Source organism: Anomaloglossus baeobatrachus, chromosome 5 (genome assembly GCF_048569485.1).
Source record: "Anomaloglossus baeobatrachus isolate aAnoBae1 chromosome 5, aAnoBae1.hap1, whole genome shotgun sequence".
NCBI classification, from domain to species: domain Eukaryota; kingdom Metazoa; phylum Chordata; class Amphibia; order Anura; family Aromobatidae; genus Anomaloglossus; species Anomaloglossus baeobatrachus.
In genome coordinates this window covers 19,460,401-19,484,563 of record NC_134357.1, presented here as the reverse complement: position 1 = coordinate 19,484,563, position 24,163 = coordinate 19,460,401, and the positions used below count along the sequence as shown (strand labels likewise).

The 24,163-nt window shown below is 48.0% G+C and overlaps 1 protein-coding gene across 1 annotated transcript in view; it reads right to left on the bottom strand.

Annotated features, from left to right (window-relative positions):
• Window positions 1–596: 596 nt before the first annotated feature.
• Window positions 597–24,163, bottom strand: part of LOC142310672 (gastrula zinc finger protein XlCGF66.1-like) — a 41,559-nt gene continuing 17,992 nt past the window's right edge. The window contains exon 8 of the mRNA XM_075348256.1: window positions 597–1,571. Within this exon, the coding sequence (XP_075204371.1) occupies window positions 1,018–1,571 (554 nt within the window). The 3' untranslated portion in view covers window positions 597–1,017. The remainder of the gene's footprint in view (window positions 1,572–24,163) is intronic.

The window sequence follows — 24,163 nt, the reverse complement described above, 5'->3', positions numbered from 1 at the left end:
TGGCATGTCCTGGTCCAAATAAATTTAAAACTATATACCAGCATGTAGTTGGGGCTCCCTGCACTGTTCAGAGCGTTCTCAGCCTCTGCAAAATCCACGTGGAGACAGCGTTCACGCTGAACAGTGCAGGGAGCCCCAACTACATGCTGGTATATAGTTTTAAATTTATTTGGACCAGGACATGCCAATTGCAACCTTAATTGTATTTTTCTATACTACTTTTTGATGACCCCTGAAGAACCTTCTATTAGAAGGGGAAACGCGTCGGGTCGATTAGGGGTAGTAGGTTGACAGCCTCCTCACTAATATAGGAAGTGGCAGTATATATGGAATTATATCTCAGTGCAGAACCGACAAATTTAGGGTAAAAAGTGCTGACTATTGGACTGTTTAGGGATATATTTTTATATTGCGCCTTACTGACATTTGTTCTTGCTCCTAAATTGGGGTAACACATAGGACTATAAAAATAAGGGGGATATATGTTTGAAATTTTTGTATGGCACCAATGAATATTTTCTATATAATGTGGAAGTGTTTTTAATTGCTTCTGTTAATAAAATTGATCATTTTTAAATTAAGGAGTTTTTAGTCTGTGAACCACCATGACTATTCAGCTCTGCTCCATCTGATGCTCACATCAAGTGCCAAAGAACGACTGCCCGCTGTGAGGTTCAGGCAGCGACTGAAGTGAGCCACGTAATCAGCGGTGATGCCGCATTGATACAGTAATTTGTGCAAAAGGAGCCCCAACCAAGTATTTAGGCATTTACTGTACACACCTTTCAGTAGGCACCAACATTTCTGAGTGTAACATCATTTTTTCAGTTGGTCTTCTATTATATTCTAATTTTCTGAAATGATTTTTGGGTTTTCATTGGCTGTAAACCATAATCATTAACAGAAATAAACACTTGAAATAGATCACTCTGTTTGTATTGACATTATATAATATATGCGTTTCCCTTTTTTGTATTAAATTACTGAAATATATTAACTTTTTGATGATTTTCTTATTTATTGAGATACACCTGTATTTGGTTTCTCACTTGTGTGAGTTTTCAGATGTCTAAAAAGAGCTGATCTAGCTGGAAAACGTTTCCCACAATCTGAACATGAATACGGCTTCTCCCCTGTGTGAATTTTCTTATGTTTGACAAGAACAGATTTATTGTTATAACATTTTCCACATTCTAAACATGAATAAGGTTTCTCACCTGTGTGTGTTCTTTGATGTATAACAAGATCTTGACTTCTTTGAAAACATTTCTCACATTCTGAACATGAATACCGTTTCTCTCCTGTGTGAATTCTCAGATGACTAACAAGATGTGCTTTCTGTTTAAAAGATTTGTCACATTCAGAACATGAAAACGGCTTCTCCCCAGTGTGTATTCTCTGATGTACAACAAGCCTTGCGTTGTTGATAAAACATTTTTTACATTCTGAACATGAAAAAGACTTATTTCCTTTTAGAGTTGCTAGATATTCATGTGTATCTTGAGAGTTATCAGGATTTTCTGCCTTTAAATTAGACGTCAGATGTCCCCCTGCGCCTTTATTACAGTCACCTGCCAAAAATTTAATATTTTGGTTATTTATTAACAAGAAAAATACTTTAAAAATGTGATGCAATTTTACCAACATCAGAATCACACGAACAATAAGCCCTCATACCATAAAACCCCAGCAAGAGAAAATAAAAAAAAAAACAAGTTTCTTTTACAAATTTCAGACTTTTTCTTTCACCACTAACTAAAATACAAAAGTATACAGGATTGGCATCACTGTGATTGTACTGATCAGAAGAGTCATATTTCAACTTCATACATACCATTAAAAATAAGAAACGCAATTGCAGATTTGGTCACCACCTCCCCATCCAGTACAACGTATAGTAACGTGTCATTCAAAACTACAACTTGTCCCACCTGTTCTGTCCACACTTAAGAGGCGATTGAAGGCAGGTAGTTGGGTAGAAGTGTGAGGAGCCTTACCTTCGTTTCAACTATGTGTGGCAAACATGACCAGAGCACTCCAGGGTGGATGGATTCAAATGTACACACCCTGAAGTGAAGCAATGGTGGTTTATTTTCTGCTCCATGAACAAAAACGTGCAGCAATACAGTAATCAAGTGGCTGTAACTGTGGTAGTCTTGTGATGATTGTCCTAGAGCTGCTACTATGGTCAAAAACCTTTCCTTTCTGAGGCCCAAAGGACAGAGATGTGCTCCTCACGATGTACTGACTGAAAAGTGAAAGTAACTTGGAGTCAGGATGTGAGGTCACATGTAGGGCTGAAAACACTAACACAGGCTGGACTAAAAAGAACCAGGGGAACAGAATGGTCTGACCAGTAGATGGCAGCAAAGGACAAGCATGAACGTATATGCATTGAAAAACATTAAATAACAGTACATATGTCATTTAAAGGCTTTAAAGAAAACCGGTAGGAACAGCACACTCCCCATCTGAAATTCACTTTTGGGGATTTCACTATTGAGTTCATAATATAGCCTGAAAGGAAAGGCAAAAACAAACATCAATTGAGTCCATAACAAGAAGAATGACCCAAAGTTCTGGTCCGGTATTTTCATCAATAGAAACGCTCTCGACAGGCAACAGCCTAACGCTTATTGTTTGCGTGGCAACTGCAAGTTCTGCGTGTAGACACCATCCATGTCCCAAAGATGTCTAGGCTAACGTAGGTGGCTCTGTAGAAAGTCTGTCCATAACTGGGTTTCAATTGGAGAGAGGGCTTCTTAATGGAATCTGCTGTTTGTTGTATAAACACTTCCATTCCTTGGCGAATTCACTCTGTTGGAGGTGGCGTATTATGAGGAACTCACTATGGGAGATGTCCTCAGCAGAAAGGGGCTTGTGGCAGACATGCCAGCGATAACCGTCTTTATTTTCAAGGTCCTTACGATAATATCTGGTGATATGCACTAACCTTGCGACAGTCCTGATGAGTCTCATCCAGCTGGAGAAACATTCAAAACGTTGGCAACCGAGGTTGGAAGTTTTCTCTGCACTAGTGGCCAGGGTGTTGACTTCAGCTCGGACTTCTGGATCGTTGTGTGGATTGAGGAAGCTGAAGGCTTCCTGGACATTTTCTTCTGTCTCAGCAGGAACTCTGGACCTGTAATCCAAGGAGAGTAAGAAAAAGAACTAATAGACATAGGTCTAGTGGCGTGATCTGCTGGATTCGGTTCAGATGGTACGTAATGCCATTGTTCTGGTTTGGAGGATCTCCTGATTCTTTCAATGCGGTTACAGACGTACACATAAAATTGTCTTGATTGATTGTAGATGTAACCTAAAACGAACTTACTGTCAGTGTAGTATTGGACCTCGTCTATGTCATCACACAGTTCTTGTCGTATAAAGTTGGCAATTTCCACTGCCAAAACGGTGCCACAGAGTTCCAGTCTGGGAATGGTATGGTCGGGCTTCGGGGCCAGCTTAGCCTTGCCAAAGATAAATCCAACTTGTTTTGCCCATTGGGGTCTGTCACCTTTAGGTGTAATGGGAAAGTACTTCTGACAATGGAGATTAAAACCTAACCCATCAAAAACGGAAGTTTGTTGCTTAAATTTACACAATGCAAGTGCCAAGACTGAACTTAAAGTACAATTTGAAGGCCAATCTGTTAAACACAATTTCAATCCTAAGTACTTAGGTGTAACCCTTGATAGAAGTCTAACTTTTAAATCCCATCTGGATAAATTGGCACAGAAACTGAAAGCACGTAATAATATTATTCAGAAACTTTGTGGATCCTCCTGGGGCTCGGCAACATCTGTTTTGAGAACATCTCCTCTTGCCCTGGTGTACTCTGCTGCAGAATACTGTGCTCCAGCATGGTTAAATAGCTGTCATGTAAACTTAATTGACACTCAGCTGAACAACTCTTTGTGTATAATATCTGGTGCAATTAGACCTACACCTGTTCACTGGTTACCTGTGCTGGGTCATATCGCACCCGCAAATCTAAGAAGACAAAAGCTCCTACTTAAAGAGTACACTAAAGTAGTGAATAATGAAAAACTTCCAATACACCAAAATATCAGAGATGTTACAATACAACGATTGAAATCAAGACACCCACCCATCCGAACTGCAATCACCTTGCATGAACAAAACTTCAATTTAGAGGAGAAATGGCGAGAACTTTGGGTCAATGTAGTAGACGGTGATCCCCAAATGTTCCCTAATTTACAAAACCCTCCACCAGGCTTCAGTCTACCAAGGAAAACATGGGTTACTCTAAATCGTATCAGAACAAACTTTGGCGTCTGTGCAGATTTTATGTATAAGTGGGGAAAATATGACTCGCCGACCTGTGACTGTGGAGCAGATCGTCAAACTATCCAGCACATTGTTGAGGAGTGCCTCCTGAGATCCTACCATGGTGACAAGAAGGATTTCTATATTGTAAATGATAACGCTATTGCATATATAGAAAATCTTGATATTCAAATTTGATTTTTATCCTTTTGATGATATTTTTCAATCACTGTCTATTGTCTGGTGTTTATTTTTATATGATGGTAAGATATACGTTCATACGATTAAATAAAACCTTTAGGTAAGCAACCGCTGCTATAGCTTCTGTGTAGGCGTCTGAGAAGATGTGGAGTTCCTTCTTTAGGCTAGAGGTGATGGAGGTTTGATGTAGCATCTTGGGATGTGGATGTTATCCAACCCACACAAGGACTGTTTCAAGCTTCCCATTTTTGTTCTTTGCCAGGAGAGAGTGAGGTATCCCAGTCCTTGACGGTTTCGGAGAATTGTCTCAGCAGGGATTTGCCTTGTATAGTGATAGGCGCTACGAATCCCAGCGAGTCGAATAAGCTGTTCACTATAGAAAGGACACCCTGTTTTGTGAATGGCTTATCTGAGCAACTTAACTGAAATCCGAGGGAGTCAGCTGCAAGATCCCATCTGATGCCCAGGCTCCTCTTCACGGGTGGACTGTCTAGCCCTAAGTCAATGTCCTTGAACCCGGGCGCGTGATCACCCGACTCAAAGGCTCTCATTACGGTCAGGCTGTTTGAAGCAATTTTGTGTAACCTGAGTTGTGCCTTAGGCAGCATAGCTTGGGTCCTCTTGATAAAATCAATGGCTGCTTCTTCGGTGGGTAGTGATTTGAGTCCATCATCTACATAAGTCTTTCTCAACAAAGTCTCTGGCATCTGTTCCATACTCAGACTCTCCCTCTAATGCGGTTCTCCAGAGGCCATAAGTTGCAACTGTGGGTGAAGGGTTGTTTCCAAATACGTGGACCCTCATACAATATTCCACCATCTCTTTATTGGTGTCATTGTCCTTGTACCACAGAAATCTGAGGAAGTTCCTGTGGTCCTCTCTGACTAGGAAACAGTGGAACATCTTTTCAATGTTAGCAGTAATGGCGACAAGCTCTTTTCTGAACCTCAGCAATACTCCTACTAAGTTGTCTGTTAGGTTGAGACCTGTGAGGAGAACATCGTTAAGGGATACGCCTTGATGTTTTGCACTGGAGTCAAAGACAACCCTAATTTGATTGGGTTTCCAAGAATGGTATACTCTGAATGAAGGCAAATACCAGCACTCTTCATTTTTCTTCAAGGATGGAGCAGGTTCTGCGTGGTTGTTGCGGAATATCTTATCCATAAAAGCGATGATGTGTTCTCCTATTTCAGGCTTGCTGTTCATGGAACGCTGAAGAGAGTTAAATCTGGTCTGAGCTTGATCTCGGGTGTTTGGGAGTTTTACCCTGGTAGATCAGAAGGGTAATGGAGAGACCCAGTGGTTGGTTTTGTCTTTAGAAAACACACAGTCCATTATTGCGATGAATTCTCTGTCCTCTACTGACAAGGCTACTTTATTGTCGTCCTTGGTTGTGTGAATGACTGATCTTCCCAAGTTGTCAATATGCAGAGAAGAAGCGATGTCAGGTAGCTGTATGGAGTTTGGAGACTTCTCTTTCACTCCATAGTGATGAGGACATGGCTTTATGCAGGTTGTGCGCCCATCTCCACGCATATAATGTTTGAAGGAGTCAATTTCTGATCGATCAACACACACATTTCCTATGACTACCCACCCCAAGTACAGTCTTTGGGCGTATGGTGCATAGTCAGGCCCATTACACTGTTGTTGCACCATGTGTACCCTTAGATTGTCTCTGCCGCGCAGGAGTAGAATCTCTGCATTGTTGTCCATAGGTGGGATAACACTGGCCAGGTGCCTTAGGTGTGGTTGATGAAGTGCAGCTTCGGGGGTAGGAATCTCATCCCTGTGGTTAGGTATTTGGTCACATTCAACGAGCGTTGGTAGAGGTATTTCGATCTTCCCGTTGATAGACACTATGAATCCCTAGGCTCTTCTGCCAATAGTTTCTATGCGACCCGAGCAGGTGTTCAAGGTGTAGGGTTCTGACGCTCCTTTAATTCCAAAGGCTTCAAATTATTTTAATCCTGCTAGGGACCAGTTGCTTTGATCATCTATGATGGCATACACCTTCATTGCTTTTTCTGGGTGTCCCTCTGGATAAACCTTGATTAGGCATATTTGGGCACAACATTTCTCCATTTGGCCCTCTCCACATACCGCTGAGCAAGAGTAGGAGACGGCTGTGGTGGTGTCAGTCTGATTTTTGGGCTCCCCGTCATGACTTGGAGTGGGAGCGGTGGTGACTGCAGCCGGTGTGTCTTTAGCAGCTGGGGTCGGGTGCATGGCTGAGGCGTGTTTTTCACTATTATCATTATTATTATTATTTATTATAGCGCCATTTATTCCATGGCGCTTTACAAGTGAAAGAGGGTATACAACAATCAAAACAGTACAAAACAGACTGGTATAGGAGGAGATAGGACCCTGCCCACGAGGGCTCACAGTCTACAGGGAATGGGTGATGGTACAATAGGTGAGGACAGAGCTGGTTGCGCAGTGGTGTACTGGACTGAGGGTTATTGTAGGTTGTAGGCTTGTTGGAAGAGATGGGTCTTGAGGTTCCTCTTGAAGCTTTTCACGGTATGGGAGAGTCTGATATACTGAGGTAGAGCGTTCCAGAGTATGGGGGAAGTACGGGAGAAATCTTGTACGCGATTGTGGTAAGAGGAGATAAGAGAGTAGAGAAGGAGATCTTGTGAGGATCTGAGGTTGCGTGCAGGTAGGTACCGGGAGACTAGGTCACAGATGTAAGGAGGAGACAGGTTGTGGATGGCTTTGTATGTCATGGTTAATGTTTTGAACTGGAGTCGTTGGGCGATGGGAAGCCAGTGAAGGGATTGGCAGAGTGGCGAGGCTGGGCAATAGCGAGGGCAGAGGTGGATTAAGCGGGCCGCAGAGTTTAGGATAGATTGGAGGGGTGCAAGAGTGTTGGAAGGGAGGCCAGAGAGCAGGAGGTTGCAGTAGTCGAGGCGGGAGATGATGAGGGCATGCACTAATGTTTTTGCTGATTCTTGGTTAAGGAAAGCACGGATTCAGGAGATATTTTTGAGTTGTAGTCTGCATGAGGTGAAGAGGGCTTGGATGTGTGGCTTGAAGGATAGAGCAGAGTCGAGGGTTACTCCAAGGCAACAAGCTTGTGAGACTGGGGAGAGTGAGTAACCATCAAGTTTGATGGAAAGGCTTGTTGGAGGAGATGAGTGAGGAGGAGGAAAGACAATGAACTCTGTTTTGTCCATGTTAAGCTTTAGGAATCGCGCAGAGAAGAAGGATGAAATAGCAGACAGACATTGTGGGATTCTGGTTAGTAGAGAGGTAATGTCAGGTCCAGAGAGGTAGATCTGTGTGTCATCGGCATAGAGATGATACTGAAAGCCGTGGGACTCCATGAGCTGTTCCAGGCCGAAGGTGTAGATGGAGAACAGCAGGGGTCCAAGAACTGAGCCTTGGGGGACACCGACAGATAGGGGGCGACATGAGGAAGTGGTGTGAGAATGGGAGACGCTGAAGTTCAGTCGGTTAGGTATGAGGAAATCCAAGATAGGGCCAAGTCTGTGATGCCCAGAGATGAGAGAATCTGTAGTAGTAGGGAATGGTCTACTGTGTCGAAGGCAGAGGACAGGTCCAGGAGGAGTAGGATAGAGTAGTGTCGCTTGGCTTTGGCGGTTAGTAGATCATTGGTGACTTTGGTTAGGGAGTTTCAGTAGAGTGATGTGGTTGGAAGCCAGATTCTAGCTGGTCAAAGAGGGAGCAGGAGGAGAGGTATGAGGACAATTCAAGATGGACATGCTGTTCCAGTAGTTTTGAGGCATAGGGGAGAAGGGATATGGGGCGATAGTTTGACACAGAGGATGGTTCAAGGGAGGGCTTTTTAAGGATGGGTGTAATGGAGGCATGTTTAAAGCATGAGAGGAATACACCACTTGTTAGTGATAGGTTGAAGAGATGGGTTAGGGCTGGGATGAGGACTGCGGTGATGTTGGGGATGAGGTGCGATGGGAGCGGGTCCAGTGCACAGGTGGTTAGATGTGATCTTGAGAGTAGAGTGGAAAGATTGTTTTCTGTCATGGTGAAGCTGGATTTGGAGGAAGAGGGCTGAGTAGCTATGATGATGGGCCATGGTGATTGTGGGCCAAAGCTTGCTCTGATGTTGTCAATCTTCTGCTTGAAGAAAGAGGCAAAGTCTTCAGCTGAGATGAGAGGAGAGGGATGTGGTGCTGGAGGACGGAGAAGAGAATTGAAAGTGTTAAATAGCTGTTTAGGGTTGTGAGAGAGAGAGGATATGAGGGATGAGAAGTAGGTTTGTTTTGCAGCAGTGAGTGTGGACTTGAAGGTGGTGAGGGACTCTTTATATGCAATGAAGTGCTCAGTGGAATGAGACATATTCCATCTGCGCTCAGCAATTCTGGAAGCCCGTCTCAGTTGTTTAGTCTGCCTCATGTGCCAGGGTTGCCTGTTGATTGTACGGGTTTTGGTGTGTGTGAGGGGGGCAGCTGATTCGAGAGCTGCAGAGATTGTAGTGTTGTATAAAGTTGCAGCAGCAACTGCATCGTGTAAAAATGCAATGTCTGTGAGAGGGAGAAGGGACTGAGAAAGTGCATGTAAATCAAGGTGTTTGATATTTCTACAAGGGTGTGAAAGTTTGTGGAGGTGGGGTTGCGTCCTTGGAGAAGAGAGGGAAGAGAATGTGAGTAGGCTGTGGTCAGACAGGGGGAAAGGTGAGTTAGAGAGGTTAGATAGGGAACAGAGGCGAGTGAAGATGAGGTCCAGCGTGTGGCCATATTTGTGAGTAGCTGCAGAAGACCATTGAGTGAGGCCGAAGGAGGAAGTGAGTGTTAGATGTTTGGAGACAGATGAGTGGGAAGTGTCAATGGGGATGTTGAAATCACCCATGATTATGGTGGGGATGTCGGTGGAAAGGAAGTGTAGTAGCCAGGTGGTGAAATGGTCAAAAAAGGCAGTGGCTGGCCCTGGAGGGCGGTAAATGACAGCCAGTTGAAGGTTGGAGGGGGCGCAGATGCGTACGGAGTGCACCTCAAAAGAGGGAAGAGTAACAGAGGGTGGTAGTGGAATTGGTGTAAAGGAGCATTGGTCGGACAGGAGCAAACCAACTCCTCCACTATGCTTGTTACTGGGGTGGGGGTGTGTGAGAGAGTTGGAGACCGCCATAAGAAAGTGCAGCAGGAGAGTCTGTGTCAGAGGGGGTGAGCCAGGTTTCTGTGATGGCGAGGAAGGAAAGTTTATTAGTGATGAAAAGATCATGAATGTAATGAAGTTTGTTGCAGATGGAGCGAGCATTCCATAAAGCTCATGTTAGTGGGTCTGGGGGAGCGGGGGCTGGGTGGATAGGTATGAGGTTAGAGAGGTTGAGGAAGGGGAAATTTGTGACAGGTTGTGGATGAGAGTTTGAAGTGACAATAGGGATGTGGTGAGGAGGACCAGGATTAGGAGAGATATCTCCAGCAGTGAGGAGAAGCAGTGAGAGTGTTAGTAGGTGGGAGCAGGAGATGGTCTTGTGTGTCTGGAGACACTGGGTTAAATGTGGAGTAAAATATCTGAGGGGAATGTGAGATGGGTGGGGAGGATGGAAGGAGAGATGAAAAGTTCATTACTGGGTATAGGGATCAGAGGGGGCAGTAGAAAGTGAAGTATTATAGGGGTGAAAGTGTAAACAATGTTTGTGTTTATCGTCAGAGACTATATATCCAGTTACCTTCTGGTCACTTCCGGCCCAATTCTGGCCTAATTCAATGCATCATACTTATATTGTGCAGACTTGTATTGTTGCAGACGAAAAGTCTATGTGCAGACTTTTAGGTGCCCCAATATATACATACACAAGTGCAATCAGCTGTGAAGGGGTGGGGTGCAACAAGAACCTCTTGATCACTCAATCAAAGAAGCCAGATGCAGCATCTCATGGACAGTCAACAAAGGTCATAAAAGGAAGGTGGGGGAACAGGGGGGGGGAGAGGTCACAGTGAGAAGTTGGAGCATGCCAGGGAGATATTGAAGCAAAGGGAGAACAGGTTAGATATTTTGGGAAAGTAGAGTGGATGGTTTAACATACCAGGTATTAGCACACACAGCAGAGGAAAGGGGAGATCAGCTCAGTTCATGGGAAAGTAGGGTGGATGATTCAACATACCAGGTATTAGCACACACAGCAGAGGAAAGGGGAGATCAGTTCAGTTCATGGGAAAGTAGGGTGAATGATTCAACATACCAGGTATTAGCACACACAGCAGACACTCCTCACACTTGATGATGGATTTACAGTCCTTGGCCATGTGCTCAAGGGATGCGCAGCATTTGAAACATACCCCAAGCTCGGTGAGAACTTTCTTGCGCTCCTGTAAGGTTTTGGATCTAAACCCTCTGCACTTGTTCAGTGAGTGTGGTTTTTTATGGATGGGACACTCTTGATTGAAAGACTTATCTCGTGATGAGGTGGTGTACTGTTCACCTGTGGGTACTGCAGGTGATGGTAGGTCAGTCTTCCTGACGCTCAGTGTTCTTAATGTCTCTGCGTTCATGTATGACGCCTTCATACCGAGATGATGTTGTTGGAGTTGCAGTGTTGAACTGCAGGAAATCAAGGCTGAGGTCATTCCTCATCTGGGCTTGCTCCTCAATAAACCTGCAGAAGTGAATAAATGGGGCAAAAGTGATGTCATGCACTCTTTTGTACCTTTTAGATTGACGTTGCTCACTTCTCCTGCAGACTGTATGGCAGCTTCACCACGATTAGGTTCACTCCATGGGCTGTATCCAGACGAGGATCTCTTTTGGCGAGCTCCAGCTCTATGAGAAGATCACTTAGGTCTTGAAGTTTGTGGACTTCCTTAAGGTTGATCTTTGGGACGTCCTGCACTCTTTTGAATAGGGCTTTCTCTCTCTATTGCCTCTGTGCTGCCAAAGGTGCATTCCAGTCTTTACCAGGCAGCAGCGAGTCCTGCTTCTGCTTGTCCCACATAGAACGTTTCTGAAGCTCTTGATACGGTTTGTAGAGCCTGGGCCCAACCACTTGATCATGAGGTTGAGCTCCTGTTCTGCAGTTATGTTGAGATTGGCGATGGCTGCCTTGAAAGTTGCTTTCCAGGCCCTGTAGCTCTCTGCATCATCATCAAATTTTGTGAGACTAGTGTTGATTAGCTCTCTGGTCACCATGAACCTGGCAAACTCAGACATATCTGATTTCTCACCACTTGTTGCCACGACGACTCGTGATGCTCCTGGGGCGTATGGGCTGCCTGGCGTGAAAGGGTCAGATGCTCCCAGGTAGAATGATGTTGCTGCAGGGTTGAGCTGTGGTTTAGCCTCTGTAGATTCTGATGACTGCTGCTTGAGCTGTGGAGGTGGGTCAGGAAACACTTGATTGCCATCTTGCTGTAGTGACTGCGTTTGAGTAGGCACCTCTTGGTGGCTGTTATTAACTTGCTCGGGTGCTGTGGATGGCACTGGCGCTTGTAGGGCTGATTTGGAGGTTTCAGTGTTGTCGGCTTGGACGGTACTGCAAAGCGGGGTTGCTGCAGGTAACTGATTCAGTACATAGTGTCTGGTGAGATCAACTGGATTGTCTGTTTCCAGTGGTGGCGAGTAAACTGGATCAGGACCTTGGGTCAATGCCTGCTCAAGTAGTCTTACTTTAGCTAGCGCAACTTCCTCTTCCATCTGAGACCGAAGAATCTTTATCCTTGCCTCAGCTTCTGCCCTCTTGGCTTCTGCTCCCGCAAGGAATTCTGCTTTTGCTTCTCTTTCTGTGAAGGAACGTCTCACCTTGGATTCTTCTGCTCTTATGCGGGCCTCTAGTATTCTGTCGCTCAGGGCTGAGCTTCTTGAGGATGATGATCCAGATGATCGAGAAGAACATTTAGATGAGGATGATCTGTGTGATCTGGTTCCTTGCTGGTGAGAGATGCGTTCTGCTTTGTCTATGGCGTCTTGCACCTTGGCATCTTTCCCTGTCCACCACTTCCTCCTTGCTCAGGTCTGAAAGAGCTTCATCAATTTTAGAGTCTTTTAAAAAGGTAGTGTACCTTGTGGACAGTTTTTTGTATCTTTCTTGAGCTGTGTTCAGCCGCTCAATAGTGGCTTGTAAGCTTGTGGCATCACCTGAAGAGGATTGAAGTCTTGACATGTGATAGGAGACTCGCTCCCATTGTTCTTCCAGGTATTCACATAGCTAATCTTTCATAGTGTGGTAGTTTTCAATGGCTTTTATTGTTGGTTTGGAAGAGCGTCTTGGTCGGACAACTTGGTCTGCTGGAAGCGTGGGATCTGCCACCTGGGCTTCATAATGGAGAGTTTCAGGTTGTATTTGTTCTGTTTCAGCAGTGGGGAACCGTCCGAGGTCTTTTTCGGCTATTTTGATTTAAGGTGTAGTGTCTCTTTTAGAAACTCTACTTTTGAATAGGGGTCCGAAAATCGCTGTGCAGCTCCGTTAGGACTCCCTGATGAGATTCCCAAGGTGTTTTTAGTGAATCTTGGGGGTTTGCAGTCTGGCAATCTGCAGCGATGAGGTATGATATACTGCAAGTCTATAGGAGGGGTATGGCTGGAGGAAAACAGCAGGTGCATAAACTGTTCATCTACAATGCAGGCAGAGGTGACTCAGGACGTGGCAGATGGGAGAGCTTCCCCTTAGGCTTGCCAAGGCATGCACTGTTACAGGAAGATTACTGCACAAGGCCTGTTGCTAGGCAGATTACAGAGAGGGATACAAGGTTCTTAGGGATCTGTAGCCAGGGTATTGGGCTGATGAGTCTTCTGACTGATTTGGGCTCTACGAAGCTTTGACTTTGGGCTGTAAAGGAGTTTTTTACTTCGGGCCCCTAAGGTAGTTTTTGACTGTTCTGTCCCCTCTTAGAGGCAATTTGAAGGCAGGTAGTTGGGTAGAAGTGTGAGGAGCCTAACCTTAGTTTCCACTATGTGAGGCAGACACGACCAGAGCGCTCCAGGGTGGATGGATTCAAATGTACACACGCTGAGGTGAAGCAAAGGTGGTTTATCTTCTCCTCCATGACGAAAATGTGCAGCAATACAGTGATCAAGTGGCTGTAACTGTGGTAGTCTTGTGATGATTGTGTGGCGCCCTAGGACCTGGTCGCCACAACAGCATTGCCCTCCCAAAGGGTTAATGCTGAGCCTGGAGGTAATTGGGAGATCCATTGGCCAGCAGGTTTAACACCCAACACAGTTCTCCCTCCGGCCAGCAGGGGGAGCTCTGAACCTGGAATTCCAGGGAGCCTTCCTCTACCTGACCAGAGGGAGGAAGTGGAGTCAGTCTGAGGGGAGTAGTGGAAGTGAACAGACGCAGAGTGAGCTGTCCTGTGAATCTGGGGCCTAGAGCTGGAGCAGCTTGGCCCAGAGAAGCAGGAATAGCTGAGAGGCAGCAGAGAGACTCAGACATCGGAGTCTGTGGTTGCCAGGGTATAAAATCCGTCCCTGGTAGCCGAGTCCGAAGGGCAGGAGAGCTGCAAGCCCCTGGCCCAGAAACATCCAAGGTACAGCTGCAGCATCAGGGCCCGGTGTGGACTCCAGTGGAGAAGCACCAGAGAGAGGGTCTGCGCAGCCACCTACAGAAAGAAGGGACGTGCCATCGATCCCAGCAGCAAAGAGGGCCATTGCTGGATTCAGAGAAGCAGGGTCCTATCATCACAAAGCAAAGTACAGGAGTAGGCCTCATACTCAGCTGGCCAGAAAGATCATCCCAAGTACTTCCAGGCCGACCGGATCCCCATCACCACCTGTAACGGTCTCCCAGAACTGGACTGTTCCCAGAGTAAAAGAGGAGAAGGTAAAGAGACTGTTGTTTGTGCCTGGTTCTTTCCTCGCCTGTCGGCCCTGCACCGTGTTAGCCACACAACACCATAGACTTTCACGGGCACCAACTGTATCCCGGGGCATCGCTCCACCTGTGGGGAGCAGTACCATCATAGCTGCCATGACATCACCCCGGAGTTCTCCCATAGCAGCGGCGGCTTAATAGCCGCATACCACAGGTGGCGTCACGAACATTAACTTTAACTCATCAGCCACATATTCAACTGACACCCACCAGGGCCACGGAGCCGGGCCCAGCCACCACTGACTACCACCGGACTAGTCCGGCCCGGCACCGGGTGTCCCATAGCCCTGGGGTGGGCGAGTCAATTTTGGCGTCACGAACAGGATTTCGTGCCCGGTCACACCGGGTACTGTGCGCCTGAAGAATTGCGCTTTAAAGACTGTATTACTGCGTGTTTCACTGTTTGAAAACTGCCGCCGCCATTAGCCTCACTGAGCGCAGGAAGAAGGGGGGCGTGCCTGACAAAGAGCGCGAAGGGAGCGCGCCATCAGAGCAGAGCGCTGTTAACCCCGCGCGACCCAGAAGGAAATTTGAAAAGTGAACGGAGCCTGGTAAGGTTCACTAAGGGGGAGGAAGATGTCCGACGCAGAGGGAGGGCAGGTGGCTGCCATAGCCCGAGACGCCGCAGCACCAGCCGAAGCGATCCCTGTCGCCGTCGCCCCATCCCCCGCTGTAGCGCCGGTAATGCCGATCACCATGCCGTACATACCGGGCGCAGAATGGCTGCCGCAGTACTCCGGGGAGTCCCATACCTTGAGCGACTTCAGAGAAAGCCTGCACAGCTTATTCCGGGTGTATCCGCTGACTGAGAGCCAGAAGGTGGGCATATTAATGGGACAGCTAGCCGGCTCAGCCCAGCGTGAAGTGAAGTCCTGGCCTGATACAGATAAAGGGACAGTAACCCAGATACTGGCCAAACTAAAGAGCACTTTTGACACCCGCACCGCAGCAGAGATAAAGATGAGATTCTTTGGGTGCAAGCAGCGGGCCACAGACAGCATAAGGGACTATGCCTTAAACCTGCAGGAGGCCCTGAAAGCGGTTAAACAAGTGGACCCAGAGAGTGTACGTGAGGAACACAAACTCCTAACTGAGCAGTTCATAGAGGGGCTCCTGTCAGATGCCCACAGGACCCAGCTGCGTATCATGGTCCTGCAGAACCCTGCTCTGGACTTTGCAAAGTTTAAGGACCAGGCCATCCGGGTACTGAGAGAATCTACACCGAATGACCCAGTACCCCTCCGGCCTCTTGCTATCACGTACCCCGGGGTGGTGCCTGCAACACGAGCCACTGCAGGGGCTGAGGCGCAGTCCCTGGATAAGGATCCCACTGCAGAGCTCAGACAGCAGGTCCAGGAGCTGACCAAGACTGTAGCTGCCCTTGCCAAGACCGTGCAGTCTCTACAAGTGACCCCATCGCCTGCAAGAATCGAGTTGGCCTCCAGCCCAGATGACGTCCCATGGATGCGACAGAGGAGGGTTCCGCCGACCCGAGGCAGAGACACAGACCGGTATGATTCAACGGGACAACCGATCTGCCGCCGCTGCAGCCAGGCGGGCCACATTGCACGATACTGTCCTTTAAATGGGCCGAGCCTGGGGCCAGGAGCCGACCCCCAGGTGTAAGGAAACCCGGCTCAACACCCAGCCGCAGCAAGTATGTGGGAGGACGACCGGTCCTTCCTATTGTGCTGGATGGGATCCCTTTGAATGCCCTCCTGGATACGGGGTCCCAGGTAACAACCATCCCCTACAAACTGTACAAAAGATATTGGGCTGATTCAGACATTGACCATGGCCCAGATGATGATTTAACAATTGTGGCCAGTAATGGTCAGCCCTTACCTCAAATTGGGTACAAAGAAGTAACCATTAAAGTGGGGCGGGTAGAATTGCCGTGTCAGGGGATGATAATTGTAGATATTGATCGCAAAGAATCTGACCCATTGGTAACCATTGGTACAAATGTGATAGAAAATTGTGTTGCCGAAGTGATAATTTTGTTGCAACAGGCGTCTGAAACTGCCAGCTCCGGGCAGCAGCGTGCCCTACAGAGGGAGATCAGAGCCCTGATGAGGAGGCAGCAGGTAGAGCTGGCCGGAGGAGAAATTGGCAGTGTGAGGGTAAGTGACCCCCTCCCCATTGCAATACCCCCAAGAAGTGAAATGTTGATATGGTGTCGGGCAGCAATAGGCCTCAAGGGTCAGGATTACCATGCCTTGGTAGAACCGGTGTATTCAGACAGCAGGCCTGGAGTCCTGATAGCCAGAGGGGTAGCAGACGTCCGCAAGGGGAGAGTGCCCATCCGTGTCCTGAATTGTGGGGAGGAGGAAGCCAAATTGCCCCGGTACGCCACTGTAGCAAAACTGTACACTGTCAGCAACAACACCATCAAAGCAGTGGAACCCTTGATCCCGTCCGACCAGGCGGAAGACAATGGCTCCAAGGGGCAGCTGGAAGACTGGTGCCAAAACTTACATGTGGGCACCGACTCCACCCCCTCACACCAAAAGCAGGGGGTTTACCGGGTGGTACAGGAGTACGAGCGGGTCTTCAGCAAACACCCCCTAGATTTTGGGCAGGTGAAAGGGGTTAAACATCAAATCCCCACGGGTGATCATCCTCCCGTTAAAGAGAGATACCGCCCTGTACCCCCCGCACAGTATCAGCGTGCCAAAGAAATGTTACGGGAAATGAAGGAGGCTGGGGTTATCAGAGATAGTTGTAGCCCCTGGGCAGCTCCACTAGTGCTCGTAAAGAAAAAAGATGGTACAATGAGAATGTGTGTAGATTACAGGCAAATTAACCGCATTACACATAAAGATGCTTATCCACTACCCAGAATAGAGGAGTCACTAACAGCCTTAAAGTCAGCTAACTATTTCTCCACCTTGGATCTCACCAGTGGGTATTGGCAGGTTCCCGTGGCAGAGGCGGACAAGGAGAAGACTGCATTCACGACGCCAATGGGCCTCTGCGAGTTCAACTGTATGCCATTCGGGCTCTGCAACGCCCCAGGGACATTCCAACGGTTGATGGAGTGCTGCTTGGGCCACCACAACTTCGAAACCGTGCTGTTGTACCTGGATGACGTCATAGTCTACTCCAAGACTTATGAAGACCACCTGAAGCACTTAGCAGAAGTGTTTGAGTCTTTGTCAAAATATGGCCTGAAGATCAAGCCGTCCAAATGTCACCTCTTGAAGCCAAAGGTACAGTACCTGGGTCATGTGGTCAGCGCAGAAGGTGTGGCACCTGATCCGGAGAAAGTCACCGTAATCAAGGACTGGCCAAGACCCACCACAGTGAAGGAGGTGCGGCAGTTCCTTGGGCTGGTGGGCTACTACCGAAGGTTCATTGATGGTTTCACCAAGATAGCAGCGCCCCTTCAAGATCTCCTGGTGGGCCAGCCAAAGCAGGCTAAGAAGCAGAGCCCTCCCTTTGAATGGAGCAGCCAACTAGAAACATCCTTTGTCCAGCTGAAAGGGGCTCTCACGGGAGAAGAAATTCTGGCCTACCCTGACTACAGCCAGCCGTTTGTACTGTATACAGACGCCAGCAACGTGGGCCTGGGAGCCGTGTTGTCCCAGGTGCAGGGAGGCAGAGAGAAGGTGATAGCGTACGCCAGTAGGAAGCTTCGGCCCACAGAAAGGAATCCAGAAAACTACAGTTCCTTCAAGCTGGAGTTCCTCGCTATTGTTTGGGCAGTGACTGAACGCTTCAAGCACTATCTGGCGTCGGCCAAGTTCACCATCTTCACGGACAACAATCCGTTGACACACCTGGCAACAGCCAAGTTAGGTGCGTTGGAACAGCGGTGGATGGCCCGGCTGTCTAACTTTGACTTTACCATCAAGTATCGGGCTGGCAAGAAGAATAACAATGCTGATGCGCTGTCCAGAATGCCTCACTTACCCGAATCTGGAGAAGACCTGGATGAACTCGAAGAGATAGAGTTACCGGCTTTCCATCATCAGGGTGTTTCCCAGTGTGAGCATGCTGTGGGAGTGAAGCGCTCGAGCCAACACGAGGTCTCGGTTAACCCATTACTCCACCATAATTGGGAAGAGACACAGAACGGTGACCCGGCTGTGCGATTGGTCAAAGAAAAGCTAGCACAAGCTGAGACTCATCTTGGCCCAGATGCTCCAGAAGAAGCCCAGCAGTTGTGGAAAGAGAGGGGACGACTGTTCACCTACCAAGGCAAGCTCTGCAGGAGATACGTCAACTGGCGAACAAATGAACTTGTCTGGCAGATCGTGATTCCGCAGAGGGATGCTCCAATGGTCCTAGCAGCTTATCATGATAACGCAGGCCACTTCGGGTGGAAGAAGTTGGAGGCCCTACTCCGTGATCGGTTCTATTGGGTGCACATGAGAAAGATGATCGAGAAGTGGTGCCGAGACTGTGGCCCGTGTAACCTGAGGCGGAAGGATGATGCCAGCCAAAGGTCTCCCCTACAGCCAATTGTCACGAAGCAGCCCCTGGAGTTGGTGGCCCTGGACCACGTGAAGTTAACACCAAGCCGGTCAGGCTATGTGTACGCCCTCACAATTGTGGACCATTACTCTCGTTTCCTGGTAGTAGTGCCTGTGAAGGACCAGACAGCCAGAACAGCAGCTAAAGCGTTCCAGGCATCCTTTTGCCGGCCTCACGGTTATCCGGAAAGGGTACTGACTGATCAAGGTCCTGCATTCGAGGCAGAGGTGTTCCAAGAGTTTTGTAACATGTACGGTTGTAAGAAAATCAGAACAACACCGTACCACCCCCAAACCAATGGACTGTGCGAGAAAATGAACCATGTGGTTATTGATATGCTGAAGACTCTACCTCTGGAAGAAAGGAACCAATGGCCAGAGAAGTTGCCAGATCTGGTCGACCTGTACAACCATATCCCAGTAAATTCGACCAACTGCAGCCCCGCTTACCTGATGCGAGCCAGACCTGGCAGGTTGCCTGTAGACTTTGAGATGGGGACTGTGTCGCCTGAGGCGGTTCAAGAAATAGAGGATTGGGATACAGAACGGCAGCAGCAGTACCGTAAGGTCCAGGAATGCGTAGAGAGGAGCCTGTCTCAAGCCAGAACAAGACAAGAACAGCAGTACAATCAAACGGCCCCAGCAACTCCCTTAGCACCTGGAGAACAAGTCCTCAAGAAGAAGCGGAGGACGCATAAATTGGATGATCAGTGGGAAAACGAGCCCTACACCATTATCCCCTCCAACTTTGACAACAGTAAGGTGTGCCTCATAAGCAAGGATGAAGGCAAGACTTGTCAAGCAGTATCCAGAGACCGCCTGAAGACGTGCCCTGAGCGGTGCAAAGTTCAAAAGGAAGTGGAGGAAGTTCGAGAAGAGGGGGAAGAGATGATACAAACAATCCTCGGCAAATTCCCCAAGACTTGGACCCGCATAAATGGTGCCGTAGTGGTACCGGTCCTGACGTTCCCACAGTTGGTCGAGCCAGAAACAGAACAGGTTCCGGATCCACCCAAAGAACCGTCCGCCCCGACACGAGGTGACACGCCAGCAGTGGAACAGGAGGATCAACCCCCTGTCAGTGGTGAACCTGTCATACCCTTGGCGACTCTTAGACCACATGGGCGATCATCATGCATACCTATTGGGGTTAGGCCTACCGGTAGTGCTGAGATAGGAGACACACTAAGTAGTCAGGGACAAACACCAGAGCTACGCAGGTCCCAACGCAGCACTCGGGGACAACCCCCTCTAAGGTATAGGGAATCAAATGTATAAAGGAGAAAGAAAGAGTATTTATTGGAATGTAAATAGTTATGCGAAATGTCTGTAATGTTGTGTACAAAATGTTTTTCTTTTTCTTTGATTGTGAAAATGGACAATTGGGCCACTGGACTATGGGTGGCCAACACCTAAATTGTTCATAGTTAGCACCAGTGTGCTCGACACCCCTGAAGAAAAACCCGTCCGGCGTGCATAGAGTGGGGTCATCAATGCTCTGACGCACGCCCAGAGCCTACGTTGGGGGTTTTATCGCGGCGGGTCCCCCATGGAGCAGTGTAATGGACACCCGGCAGGGAGCCACACTGGACTCTTATAGTACTGTTTGAATTTGTAACGTTAAAGAGAATGTGCCTCCCATATTGGGATGAAATGTATGACATGTTATGTTTTGTTTCCACAGTCCGGGAGTACTGAATTTAACTAAGGGGGAGTGTGGCGCCCTAGGACCTGGTCGCCACAACAGCATTGCCCTCCCAAAGGGTTAATGCTGAGCCTGGAGGTAATTGGGAGATCCATTGGCCAGCAGGTTTAACACCCAACACAGTTCTCCCTCCGGCCAGCAGGGGGAGCTCTGAACCTGGAATTCCAGGGAGCCTTCCTCTACCTGACCAGAGGGAGGAAGTGGAGTCAGTCTGAGGGGAGTAGTGGAAGTGAACAGACGCAGAGTGAGCTGTCCTGTGAATCTGGGGCCTAGAGCTGGAGCAGCTTGGCCCAGAGAAGCAGGAATAGCTGAGAGGCAGCAGAGAGACTCAGACATCGGAGTCTGTGGTTGCCAGGGTATAAAATCCGTCCCTGGTAGCCGAGTCCGAAGGGCAGGAGAGCTGCAAGCCCCTGGCCCAGAAACATCCAAGGTACAGCTGCAGCATCAGGGCCCGGTGTGGACTCCAGTGGAGAAGCACCAGAGAGAGGGTCTGCGCAGCCACCTACAGAAAGAAGGGACGTGCCATCGATCCCAGCAGCAAAGAGGGCCATTGCTGGATTCAGAGAAGCAGGGTCCTATCATCACAAAGCAAAGTACAGGAGTAGGCCTCATACTCAGCTGGCCAGAAAGATCATCCCAAGTACTTCCAGGCCGACCGGATCCCCATCACCACCTGTAACGGTCTCCCAGAACTGGACTGTTCCCAGAGTAAAAGAGGAGAAGGTAAAGAGACTGTTGTTTGTGCCTGGTTCTTTCCTCGCCTGTCGGCCCTGCACCGTGTTAGCCACACAACACCATAGACTTTCACGGGCACCAACTGTATCCCGGGGCATCGCTCCACCTGTGGGGAGCAGTACCATCATAGCTGCCATGACATCACCCCGGAGTTCTCCCATAGCAGCGGCGGCTTAATAGCCGCATACCACAGGTGGCGTCACGAACATTAACTTTAACTCATCAGCCACATATTCAACTGACACCCACCAGGGCCACGGAGCCGGGCCCAGCCACCACTGACTACCACCGGACTAGTCCGGCCCGGCACCGGGTGTCCCATAGCCCTGGGGTGGGCGAGTCAATTGTCCTAGAGCTTCTACTATGGTCAAAAACGTTTCCTTTCTGAGGCCCAAAGGACAGAGATGTGCTCTTCACGATGCACTGACTGAAAAGTGAAAGTATAACTTGGAGTCAGGATGTGAGGTCACAAGTAGGGCTGAAAACACTACCACAGGCTGGGCTAACAAGAACCAGGGGAACAGAAAGGTCTGACCAGTAGATGGCAGCAAAGGACAAGCATGAACGAACGTACATACAGTACAGACCAAAAGTTTGGACACACCTTCTCATTCAAAGAGTTTTCTTTATTTTAATGACTCTGAAAATTGTAGATTCACATTGAATGCATCAAAACTATGAATTATCACATGTGGAATGAAATATTTAACAAAAAAGTGTGAAACAACTGAGAATATGTCTTATATTCTAGGTTCTTCAAAGTAGCCGCCTTTTGCTTTGATTACTGCTTTGCACACTGTTGGCATTCTCTTGATGAGCTTCAAGAGGTAGTCACCGGAAATGGTTTTCACTTCACAGGTGTGCCCTGTCAGGTTTAAGAAGTGGGATTTCTTGCCATAATACAAATTCTACAAGTCTATTCAGTAGGACTATCAGCTGCCATGTCCTCCTCCCTATACCTCTGCTCTCAGTCACGACTGCTAGTGAGAAGAGGGAGAGAGAGTAAGGGGCTACACTGACCATTAGGTTCCCTGCAGTTCATAAAGGCAGCAGTACCACATGGCGACGTGGCAGGGTCAACAAGCCTGACGTCACAGGCAGGAAGAGGTTGGAGGGGGCGGAGCCAAGCACTGCCAAGTAGAGGAACAGCGCTGCTCCTCTCACTGAGCGGAGTCGGGCTGGCTGCTTCCCTGTAAGGCGGGTATTGGGTATAGTCGCGACTTCTGCGACCGCAGTTGTCATGCCTCTGATGAGGATATTGCAGAATATAGAATGAGAATATTATGCAATTTAATTGGAGTAATTAGAGTTGAGAATCCACATTTTCCAGCTGTTTGTCTACTTGGAATAAATTAGTTGCTGTGGTGCAATCATATTTTCATATATAAATGTAATATTCCCATAGCCTGGCATAGAAGAGGGTAAAAAGACATTCAGCTCTTTTACCACCCTACAGTATTTATGTCCACATACAGTGTACACCACTGAGTATAAAGAATGAGAATATATAATATTAATATTTAACTTTTATTATTACCATGAAACAAATATTATTAAAATGTCCCTATTTTTGACCAAGAAATCCCAATTCGTGGGGTGGGAGAGGACATGCTCAGTTCTCAATGTTAATTCCCAGTCTAATATTGGGATTCTATTATCCCTTCTATAACGAGGAGTGATAATATTATAATTAATAAGCAGCACTGTGATCATGACACATAAATAATTATATATGTCAAATGAAATAGACACTGAACAAAAATATAAACTGTAACACTTGTTTTTGCTTGAATTTTTCATGAGCTAAACTCAAAGATCTAAGACTAGAGCTGCGCGAACTCTCAGAAAACTGGGACCAGCGGGTCCCTAATAAATTTAAAAAAAAAACAACCCAGATCCGGTCCAGAGTCTGGTAAGCATATAAGTCTATGGGAACCAGATTCCGGAGATTGAAAATGTTGGTAGAATAGTTAGAGGGGTAAGAGCGTGCGCGGTGTACTCATTAAAGCTCCGTAATGGCGGCAAGCTGCTTCCAGGTCCCGCTTTCATTTCCGGAGCCGACAACCCTCATTAAAATTCACTGCTTTCCCCTGCCCACCGGTAAATGTAATTGGTTGCAGTTAGACGTGCCCCCAATCTGAGTGTCAGCGTGTCAGCTGACTGCAACCAATCACAGGCACCAGGACAGCCGGTGGGCGGAGAAAGCAGTGCAAATGTCTACGAGTATCGTGGTATAAAAATAAATGAGTACACAAAACAATCAGCGCAGGGTCCCCGTATTCTGATACCGGCACAGATAAAGCCCATGGCTGCAGTTGGGCTTTATCATGACTGTGTATCAAAATAAAGCCGGAGTCACACACTTGCGCGAATCTCGCATTGCAGGTCTGACATAATCCACATGAGGTCCCACGACAATTCCAGCTCTCCTACATCTGTCACAGCGAGCGGCCATAGAGCACGACCACTTGCTGTGAGCTCCAAAGAATGAATATGCTGCGATAACTGATTGCAGTGAGACGCGGACACACAGAATGAGGGACTGTCTGACTGCAACCAATGACAGAGGCAAGGCCGGCCGGGGGGCAGAGAAAGGTGTGCTGAGTGCATATGTGCCGCCCCCACGTCAGCAGCCGGGCTGCTCGGATCCGGAGTGGCTTGAGGGGCATCCGGACCTGGGGGTCGTGCGGCCACTCAAATAAAGGGGGTATTTACAGGGGATTGTATATTTAAAGTTCGTGATGCCACCTGTGGTGTGTGGTAAGGTGAAGTACCACCGCTGCAGCTGGGAGCACCTGGAGGCGATGGAGTTGGCAGCTAGGTGTTTTAACCCCTCCACGGGTAGGGGGGATGCACCGGGACTCTGTGATAGAGTTGGGGAGTGCCGTTGGCGGTGAAAGGGTCACTTGTGTACTCACTCAGTCCATAAAGCTGACACCGACAACTTGGTAAACCAAA